The 11,164-nt window shown below is 36.0% G+C and overlaps 2 protein-coding genes across 3 annotated transcripts; one reads left to right on the forward strand and one right to left on the reverse strand.

Annotated features, from left to right (window-relative positions):
• Positions 1–1,834: 1,834 nt before the first annotated feature.
• LOC18609642 (S-adenosyl-L-methionine-dependent methyltransferases superfamily protein) lies at positions 1,835–2,969 on the forward strand. The gene has a single exon (XM_007044866.3). The coding sequence runs from the start codon at positions 2,088–2,090 to the stop codon at positions 2,868–2,870; it is 783 nt and encodes a 260-aa protein (XP_007044928.2). The 5' UTR covers positions 1,835–2,087; the 3' UTR covers positions 2,871–2,969.
• Positions 2,970–4,744: 1,775 nt separating this feature from the next.
• On the reverse strand, positions 4,745–10,864 carry LOC18609643 (uncharacterized). Of its 2 annotated transcripts, none has more exons than XM_007044867.3 (6): positions 10,563–10,864; positions 9,775–9,842; positions 8,415–9,684; positions 6,597–8,267; positions 6,043–6,094; positions 4,745–5,128 (listed from the first exon to the last, which is right to left on the reverse strand). In XM_007044867.3, exons 1-6 carry the CDS (start codon positions 10,690–10,692, stop codon positions 4,981–4,983), a joined length of 3,339 nt encoding a protein of 1,112 aa, XP_007044929.2. In that variant the 5' UTR covers positions 10,693–10,864; the 3' UTR covers positions 4,745–4,980. The 2 variants fall into 2 exon arrangements, with proteins under 2 accessions (XP_007044929.2, XP_088660030.1); XM_088803904.1 differs by having other exon boundaries at positions 6,597–8,270.
• Between the last annotated feature and the right edge of the window lie 300 nt (positions 10,865–11,164).

An 11,164-nucleotide genomic window follows, 5' to 3' on the forward strand; every position in this document is an offset into this window, starting at 1 on the left:
TTTTCTTAAATCATTCTAAATTATAATATTTTTATTTGAAGATATTTCAAAATAAAAAAAATAGAAATAAAGAATAGAGGAGAATAAGAAAATTAGAAAAGGTCCAAAACCCAAAACTTAATGAATTTTATCTTATTGCCCTTTTTTCAATTTTTTCTTTTCTTCCTTTTTATTTTTTATTTTGTTTATTTGGCTTTTCATTTTTTCCAATTTTGTTCTCTTCTTTCCTTCTCCCTTACTTTTTCTTTTTTCAAACGAAGAACAAAAATACCCTTAAAACCCCTAAATCCAGTTTGTACCTTAGAATCAATATGATATATAGATGAGTCTTGTATTTAATTAAAGAACTTAAACCATACATTTTTTTTTTTACATTTCTTATCTTTTCATGTTATCTAACTTAAAAAAAAATAACCAAAATTCATGAGCCTTAACCTACGCCCTACAGCCGACTTCAAATTGCATCAATGGGCCCCCTAATTGTTCACTTTCTTTACTTAACTTTGCATTATTCCGATCATCTTTGTCTATACCAAACGGATAAGTATATATATATAGCTCTGCTGGAATTATGGACTCCGCCACTCTGGGCACGTTTTATCCAGCTTATGCCACATGCATTGGAACTCTGGATGCTTCAGCATTACCCTACCACCCAGCCTCTACCATTTAAGTACCTGCTAATCAAAACCTTTTGACTAACACTCATCCCACTTATTGGGCTAGCTGCTTCATTTGATTCCTTGCTTTCCTATTTTTGAGTCTATGCTCTACACTATATATATGCACACTACTATTCATTATTAATACTACTAGTTTATTTGATATAGCATTTAACAAATACACAATATATATATATATATATGCACCATAAAGCTCCTCAGTACTTATAATAATAATTCCATTATTTAGCATTTATGAATTCATTAAATATTCATTAAACTAATCCCTTCACTCATCATGATAGCAAATTAACAGAAGTATTCAATAATTTGTTTCCTTCCTAATTATTACCATTTTTCGTCAAGGTAGTAAACCCAAAATATTTTCACTCCATTGCCCCGATTTGGATGGAGGTGTGACCTCGTTGGCAGTTGCTAGAACTATTAATAGCTAAATAATAGTATTAACCACGGTACAATTTCTATATAATTAAAAAAAGAAGAAGAAAAAGTCAATTTTTACGCCCCAATAGATGGTTACTATTTATGTAGTACTAATCATGTGACAATTTGATGTTGGCTTTTTTGTTCTCTATTTTAAGAGATCGAACATGCCTTAAATAGTGTTGACTAATTTGTTCAACTTGAACTTTATATGTGCCACATAATTGTATAAATTTTATATGTTAGAGAACTGAATAAAGTATATATATATATATAGATATATAATACTAATCATAAGTTAACTCTAATTAGATATTATAGTTTACCTATATATTGTAATCTAACTACTAACTGATAATAATATTGTACTATAATTCTAATTAAACAATTTATACAACCATCTTAGTAATATGTTTTTTATAGTTTTGTAGTTTGTCTGCAGAAAATAATAATATTAAAATAATGCAAAGTAACAAAAATAATGCTGTTAATTAGCAAAACAAGTATCAGGAAAAAGCAGTCTGAAACGAATCAAGGGCCGCCCATTCGATAAGAATCCATCTTTCGGAAGCATTGTGTGAAACAATAATAATAAGCTTACGTATATATACAACTGTGAAGAAAACAATCATACAAAAGCTAACCACTTGGATTCGTGCACGAGCACTTAAAATCCACGTGTCACCTGCACATTGTCCAGCCGGAAACGTAATTCTTTGTCGATTCGAAGTTTTTCCTTGTGCTTTTCTTTTTTTGCTTTCTTTTGCTTGTGTGTTTTTTTCGCCTCCATCTCCCATTTAATCCATTTTCCCTCCCTTGGTCCACCTCCACTCTCTCTCTTGTAAGTTGAAACGCGCATCACCGAAAGCAAAGTACAGGGTTTCTTTCATGCTTTTTTTATTTATAGGAAAAGAGCAAGACAGAGAGAGAGAGAAACTAAAGAAAGTCAAAATTGTGTTGTGTTAAGCTTTTCATGCAGGCATGAAAACCGCTAAAACTAAACTTCCCATAGTCAAATACTTTCTCCTCTCCCTCTCCCTCTCCCTTTCGTTCCTCCTCCTCTTCCTCTTCTTTTCTCTCCGGCCTCGCCGTACACAATCCCTACTAACCACCACCACCACCAATCGCCCTTCTTCCTCCGCCATCTCCTCCTCCGAGGACCTCAAAATCCGACCTGGCTACACCTCCTACGACTCCTACATCCAACGCCAACTCAACAAAACCCTCAACCCGAAACTAAGGAAAGTATGGACAACCCGTGACTGGGACCGCAAAATCCAAGTCTTCTCCAGATTCTTCCACGAATTAAAGCTCCAAAACCTCCTCTCCAACTCCTCCAAGACTCTCTGCATCGGCGCCCGCGTCGGCCAAGAGGTCGAAGCTCTCAAACGCGTCGGTGTTCCCGACTCCATCGGCATCGACCTCGTGCCTTGCCCGCCACTCGTCTTGAAAGGCGACTTCCATAACCAACCTTTCGATAACGAGACTTTCGATTTCGAGTTCTCCAACGTGTTCGACCACGCGCTTTACCCACACAAGTTCGTTGCCGAGATCGAGCGAACGTTGAAGCCTGACGGGGTCTGCGTCTTACACGTGGCTCTATCAAAACGGGCTGACAAGTACTCGGCTAACGATTTGTACAGCGTTAAACCGTTGGTTAAGTTGTTCCAGAGATCGGAGTTGGTTCATGTCCGCAGAGTTGACGGGTTCGGATTGGACACCGAGGTCGTTTTCAGGAAAGAAAATGCGATCCGAGGGTCCTGATTCTTTTTCTTCTATTTTGGTTTTCCTTTGATCAAGTTTTGATAGAGGACAAGTAATGAATTCTTATTCGTTGTTAAATAATACATAATTTTGTTGTTACTGTTTGGATTATTATTATTTTGTAAAGGTATAGTCATCCATCCATCACGTTATTAAACTTTTCTGGACTCTGCATCTAATTGGCTTCCTTCCCAACATTATTTTAATCGTAAACTTTTATTATTTTTTTAATAATTGGAGTAGAAGAAATTCAAATCTTACTCTTTGGATAGGGATAATACACCAATTAATAAATCAAATGCTCAAGTACCTTAAACTTTTATTATTAAATTGTAATTATTTCAAATAAAGTGAATGTTACTTTTTCTTTTCTTTTTTGCAGGGTAGCATTCCGGAGAAATAAAGAACTTTTTTAGTTAAAATTGAAGGGTTTATATATTTAAATGAATGATGTCGATATAGAAATTGTTTTAATAAATGTAGTGGAATTGAGGAAAAGGAATTCAAATTGTGCTTTTTAAGTAAGAAATCATACACTAATCAATAAATCAAATGTTCGAATGTTAGATATACGGTAAATTAATTGATAAGAGTGATTAATTTAATCCAACAATAGTACCTAAAAATCATTTTATCTCTAAGAATGAAAATTTCATTCATTTGAGTAAAATAAATTTAGTTTAATAATGGTTATACCCGGGTCAAGAAAATTGAAGAAATGCAGTACAAAATTCTAACGTGGCTCCCCCTTTATACCTCTCATATGTAGTAAAACAAAAAATTCGTTCATTACAAATTGTGAAGGGTATACCTGGCAAGAGTTTTAGCAATACTTGTGAGAAAATAATAATACTATAGATTTTTACCTCAAATATATATATATGGCATGGTTGATAATCCTGTGTATGTGTGTATGTGCATTTTTTATTATATAAAAGTTATAATATGAACAACCTCAAGCCTTTCCAATTTTGCTTTTATCCAGCATATACGATTGTCAACCATGAGAGTTTGAATATTGGTCGGATGACTTCATCAAAGGCCAAGGATCGCCTTGTAATAAAAAAAATCAGCGAATCAAAGTTGTCATTAACTCTAATTGATTCATATTCTTATTTTCTTAATAAAAAAAGAAGTATAATAAAGTAAACGAAACTTTAAGTTTGCTCAAGCGTTGGCGATGGAGGGAGACCAAAAAAAAAAAAAAACAAAGGAGAAATAAGCAGCTGGGATGCAATCCAATCCCAGTGGGGTCCTTGAGCATGATATTAGCAACTCATAACAATCTCTTATTAAGTAAAATTAACGCAAAGTACGCAAATAAAGGAATTCCGTAACAGAGAGGCAGAATGAATTGGTTATGACTTTTGGGGACAAAAGAAAACTCTACAATTATTTTCATCCTATCATAATTGCCTACTATCTAATAAGGATCCTAATATTATACATTGAAAAAGGAGCTGGAATAACTTGAGTGTCATTTGTACCCAGGATTTTTAAATAATTGTGAAGAAATTGGATTGCTCGTTCACAGTTTATTGAACATGGTCGTGAAGTGATAGAGAAAGTAGAACTTGTCTAGTCAATTGCAACTCCTTACTTGTCATTGACACTAATTCACCACAATCGCCATTTTTCTATCTTCTTTGACATTCCATTGTAATATCAAATTTAAGGATTACAATCATACACAACTCCAACTGCAACACTCCTTGTCCACCTGTACCTCCTCACTTGCCGCACCAATTTTATCCTTGACAATGTTCCAAATAACCCCAATGCCATGCCCTTTACAAGAACAAGGGGTGGACACGAGGGAATGAAGTTGGATGGGAGGGTGTCATAATCCAAAGTACTAAAATTCACCAACACTCTTTAATTCGAATGAAAACAGGGCGCAAATTACATTCACTTCATTGTTATCAAGAAACCCTTTGCATACCACTTCTACTACATAATACTACAAAAACATGCGGGGTGGGGGTGGCAACAGTCCCTGACAATGGCATTGGAGAGCACAAGAATGACCCCTGCTGCATGGTAAAAGGACAACAAAAACCCCTCCCACAAGAGATTAAAAATGAAACCGATAAAGAAAAAAACCTTTTGACTATTTTGCCTGACTATCTGGAACAAATTCATCAGGCAGGCTATCAAGGTCATCAAGTTGTGATTGAGAAGCTGTTAGTTTGGCCTTCTTGTAACTGCTCGAATTGCGAAGGATTGCATGCAAGGACATGCTCTTTGGGCTTGTAGAACTGCTCAAGTAAAAAGCACAATTAAAGTCAAGCCAAAAATATAAGATACAGACTACAGGCTATACTATGGAAAACTTTGAAATCAAACCTAGCCCTAGAGCTCTCTTTAAATGTGAATCCAGTGAATTCGATTTTTTCCATTCTCTAGTAACATGGAAGTGCTAGACTTTTTTGGAGGCTGTACTAAAAATTTGGAACATATTCTAGCCTCAATCATAGACATGGAAGACTTTAGGTGAAAAAAGTGGGCAATACAACATTACATAGCTAAATTATTGGATCAAAAAAGAATTTTATTTACTTCATTTCATTATCACTGTTATCAAATTAACAAAGAACTGAAAAGCTGCTAAAACACATTTGAAGAATTCTTTCCTGCAGTTTGACATTTGGATATGCATTGCAAAAGATATTTGCCCCAGCTACCCACCAAAATTCAAAACCAATGCAAAATCCAAAGAGAACAATTATTTAAATTTAGAATGCCCACAAAAAAAAAAAAAAAAAAGATTAATTCTCAAGCTCAATTTTGAGAAGAAAAGGATGATAAAATGGACTGGCTTTCACATGCTTCACTTAGCAAGTTAAGTTGCATGAGAAAATTTGTTGATGCAAAAATTGATTAACATCAAAGTATATCAAATGTAGCTTCAAGCCTAGCAAGGTGTTTCTAAACCATACATATAAGTTGCTAACAATAGCAGTAAATTACAAATATGCAAGATCTATATCTTAAAAGACAAATATGCAAGATATTGGGGGAATATGCTCAACAAGAGTATATGAACCAATATCTTTTGACCTCTGGCTACTGATCATTGATGTATATGTTTAAGGGGAAAAATTTCACTCCCCTCTTTGGTATGAAAGTCTCGATTTGCTTTTTCCGAAAAAAAGAATTTAATCCAACTTACCCAGGGTTTTTTCTCTCTCTTCCACCACCTTCCCCTTCTGAGTTATGAGATCCTACAGCAAATTTCAACATAAACAGAAGAAACTATCATCTATGCAATCTTGGATCACAATTCACTATAATAAATAGGAAGCAACAAAAGTATGAGAATAATGCTAATTATGTTATATCTTCAAATTTGGTTCTACATCAAAACTATATATGGAAAAAATAATAACCCCATATTTAATGAATACCAATAATATCAGCTAGACACTATAAAAAATTTAGAAAATGAAAACATAAAAGTTGATATGAACAAACTCATTGAGGGTGGGGGGATGGGGAGGGATAGGAAATCAGGCACTATCTTCATTTCATGCAGGACATAAGAGCAACTAAAATTAAAAGCAAGAAATGGTGGAATTCTGAAAGAAACGATGAAATTTGATGCACCTGCTCATTTTGTTGAAAAATTATATAGGCACGATGAAATAAAATGAAATTTGCAAACTAACAGTCATATAGTCAACTTTGTTCAGCACTAATGAATTTGCGATAAAGAATATGAATTACCATTTTGTGATGAACTGCTGTTCATGTTACTATCATCATCAGATGATGAATTATCCAATGGACTTCTGGTGCTGTCATCTGAGTCATCTACTACGTCATCATCAGAACTCTCCTTATCATCATGCTTAAATATTGGACCTACTGTAGCCAGTAAGCTCTTCTTATTTTCCAGGCTGTTCACAACTTTCCTGTTATTACTTCCAGTATCTTTTGCAATATCCAGATGAGATTGATGCTCGTTACTTCCACTTTTTAGATTAATGGGGTTTTTAGATCTTTCTAAGGTAGAGCTTGATGCAGCACAATCATTGTTTTTCCCCAGACCTGTATGCACCCTTGAAGAATTGATGTCAATGGGCCTTTGAGATTCTTTAGGAATAGAATTGATTTTTTCAGATTTATTAGTAGATTGCAGACGTTCTTTTGCCGCACTTCCAGAAATGGTCAAACGTGTCTTACTTGATTGAACAGGGGAGCTATATGGTTCAACCTTCGATGATGATCTCTGAGATTGGATGGAGCTAGATTTGGCAGCTTGAGCTTTCGCGTTTTTATGTTGATTCCCATTTAACATTTGTGAAGATGATAAATCAGGTGTGGATCGACCTGACTGTACATCAGGCTTCTTTTTCTTCCTTTTCCCTTTCACCTCAGTTTCCACTCCTTTTTTGTCAGTCACCTTATCAACGACTATCCCACCAAAATCAACAATTTCATGCTGATGTTGGCTTTTGATCCTTTCACTTTCACAGAGAACTTCTATGCTGTTATTACCATCAACCACACGGGCACTTTTAGGGTAATGTCCATTGACAACATCTTGAATAGGCCTACCCTCATGATTGGCTTTAAGTGTATTCAGGGATGAGTCAAGCTGAGTGTAAACCGGGCTAATTCCAACCCCTGTCTTACTTTTAGATCCCAAATCTGATCCATTCAATTGTGCAGCTGAACTTGAATTCACCACCTTAGTCTTCCTTGTGGATTTAGATGACGCACTCACCTCACTCACGTTATCAGCCAGAATTGTTGGATCCCGGTGATCAACATCATCTTTTCCTTGCAATTCTGGGGGGTTCACAACAGTAGAACTCTTCTTCTTAGTTTTCTTCCTTGATTTCTTGTCCATATTTTCTGCATTTGCTGGACCATTGTTGCATTGCTGCAAGGACTCCAGCACATCTCGAATTACATCATCAGCTCTCACATCAGTAACTGAAGGCAAACAGTCCGATGTTCTCATTTTTGATGCTTCTTTTCCATCAGTTGTGCCATCTTGCTCCGCATTATCACTCAAATGTTCACCAGTCACAGAGGCAGGACGCTCTGGAGGTATATCACTTGCTGGACCTCTATCATGTACTGCATCTAATGCTTCCGTTCCTCCAACTGGATCCTTGGTCTTCTTGGACTTCTTTCTTTTCTTGGCAGACTTTTTAGGTTCCACAATTTTATCTTCCAATGTACCACTTTGATTTTCATGCCCTGAAACGCCAATGTCATTCTGGAGATTGATTCCCTCTTGGGACACAAAGGTCGGATGCCTGTTGACATGACTGGCATTCTGATCAATTGAATCCCTTCTCTTTATTATTGATGCAACAACTGGTTCAGGTGCTTCATTTTTGCTTTCCATGTTGCCGTCATCAGTACCAGCCATAGCATCATCACCTACTAAAGTCAGTATCAGTATTAGCAAAAGTTAAATTCTTGCCTTAATTCTACTAATCATGGAAGTGAAAATGAGAAGAAAAAGGCTGGAATGAAAGGAAAAAGAATGTAGATAACTTCATATTAAAGCAAAAAATAGAAACTTACCTTCTGAGTGGGGCAAAACATTTGTTTTGCTTACTTCTTGCATTTTCTTTGAAGAGATCAAACAGGGCTCAGAAATTGCTCCAAGAACAAATCCTGGATCAGCTTCACCGCCAAAATCCTTGTTATTAATTGCTTCTATGGCCTGAAAGGTATCCACATTAACATCTTTTGCAGAAGAGATTTCCCTACCTACTTGAATGGGATTTGATATTTCCTTTTTCCTTTTCTTCCTCCCACAATCTTTTACAGATTCAATATTTAAATGATCTAAAATAGCACTTGTACTTCCCAGTTTTTGACCTAAAGAGTACTCAGATGTTGTTACCTCTAGTCCAGTGCCTTGTTTAACCAAGTCAGAAATCAAAACTCCATTTTCTATTAAAGAATTTTCATTATCTTTCTTCTTGGTTTTGTACTTTTTCTTTGATGCAGGCCCAGATTGTGATGAATTTTCTGTGAACTTATGTTCTTGCTCACTAAGAGAAACATCATTTTGTTTATTAGTTTCACATTCAGAATGCTTTCCTGGAACTTCTATTCCCTCATCAGCCATCCTTTTTCTAGTGGCTGATCTCTTATTTCTATCACAAGACACACTCCTGCAGGTTTCATCAAAACAAACTTGGTTTCCCAACTTCATATCATTCAAAACTGCAGTTCTTTCATTTACATTGTCCGACTCCAATGCATCTTTACCAGATTCAACAACTGAAGCACCATTTTCTTTGACAGAATGGTCATGGAAGGCATCTTTCTTTCTCTTTTTAGTTTTGTGCTTTCCCTTTAAATCAGATGCAGCTACCGAAGCTGGTAGATCTTCACATATTTTGTTATCTCCACCAACTTTCTCCTGTACCTTGGGTCTTGACAAAACTTTAGAATTACTATCAGCTGTATGTTCAACTTCCATATGCAAATCTTCTGAATTTTCTTTGCCGGAATTACCAAAATCAAAGCATTGAGATGCAGAATTCTGCTTTGCATGATGGTTGTTCCCATCTTGTGGCAGTGATGAATCATTGATGTTGGACAATCTTTTTGAAGTACCATCTGGTCGAAGATCAACCACATCAGCTGATGAATTATTAGTTGTGATACCAAAACAGGCTACAACATTGCCAGGATCAGGTTTGCGGGAATTATGATTTTCACTATGCTCTTCTGCACTTGAGGCATCAACAGAAAGAAACCAACTCTTGCTCACTCCATCAAAAGCACTTTTTACAAACATGGAATCTGAAAGGTGATAAAGATATCCTTTGCGCTTCACCTGTTCGTGTTACAAAGGCATTTCAACATAAGATTTAAATCAACAGTAAACATCCATAACAATCTAGATGAGTAAGATATAGCACCAAACCTTTAAGGCGTTAATCTTTATCTCTCCGATGTTAGGAAAACAAAGTGGGTGTTCATAGAGTATCTTTTCTGCAACAGCAGAACAAAGATATTATCTAAAACAGAACTTAAAAACGCAAGCAGTTCATATTAAAAGTTAAGTTGTACTTCAGTCACTAAAAATTTGAGAGATTTGCGTTGGAAAAAACCACCCATCTACAATATAAAGCACCTTATGCTAGTGAAAAAAGGTTAAACAACTACAACCAGTAACTAATTTTCAGCACAAAAAGGCATCAAGAGAAAGAATCCATAACTTTCATTACGTAATAAACTCTTCATATCATAACATTGCCACGTTAGTTCCTTTTCCAACATTCTGGAGGAACCCTTGGCGACATCACCAACTCTTTCAACCATTTGAACAACTCTAGCAATTTCCATGACCCGATGTTAGGTCCATTCCGGGGGAAATTTCAATTATTTTTTATACAAGTTTTGATCTTTGAGGTCTCAAATGAATGAAAATAATATATGGACACTAAAACTCTAAATTGGCATTGAATAAATCATCGAAAAAGAGCTCACACCCAATGTGTTGCTCAGCATGCGGCTGATTCACTTTAACATTTTTTCAAAATAATTTCCTTTAACAATTAAACAGAAAGAAAAGAATTATACTTTAGAAATATACAGAATTAACATCTTCAGCTTGGAAAAGCAAAGCAATAAAGTTTCCTTAGACAATGGTAACCAAAATACAGTACCCATAAAGCGAATTTGAGCGGAAAAGGGTTGAAAGTAATTTACTTTTAAGATCAGAAACAGTGTCAGAGTCGGAGACGATCATGGCCAGGTGTGTGTCGAGGCTGGTGTCTATGAAAACAGTATTGTAGACAATGGAACCACCGGAACCGGAGGTAAAATCCGGCTTTTCCATTTCCGTTTAAAAGTCGAGGTCGACTCAAAACTCAAAGGGGTCTCGAGTTTAACTAGAAGCGAAGTGTAGTTCTGTCCGGTCGGGGGTTTTGTTTGTGTAGAAGACGGACAGGGAAAGCCCTTCGGTTATATGGCGGCATATAGAAAAAGAAAACGTTGAAACTTGTCTTATGAAGAGGAGTTCACCGCTTCCTTCTATATACCAGAAGACGAATTAAGGCCATGGTGCAGCGGGCCCAATTTGGGTCTGAGCTTGGGCTAATTAAATTAAGCCATAATAGGCTTAGTGATGATTCCTACCAAGCCCAAGATATTGGGCATTGAGCCCATGGATGCGGCTTGACCCAATTTCCAGTTTTTTTCTGGATGTAAGCACTAATCAACTCAACGAACAGTCGAGAATATACGTATCTTCCATTGGGTTTAAATTTCTCCTCCTCAAAATCAAGGCAACACAGGTTTAAAGTTTAACA

This window comes from Theobroma cacao, chromosome 2 (genome assembly GCF_053813885.1).
Source record: "Theobroma cacao isolate CCN51 chromosome 2, ASM5381388v1, whole genome shotgun sequence".
Lineage (NCBI taxonomy): Eukaryota > Viridiplantae > Streptophyta > Magnoliopsida > Malvales > Malvaceae > Theobroma > Theobroma cacao.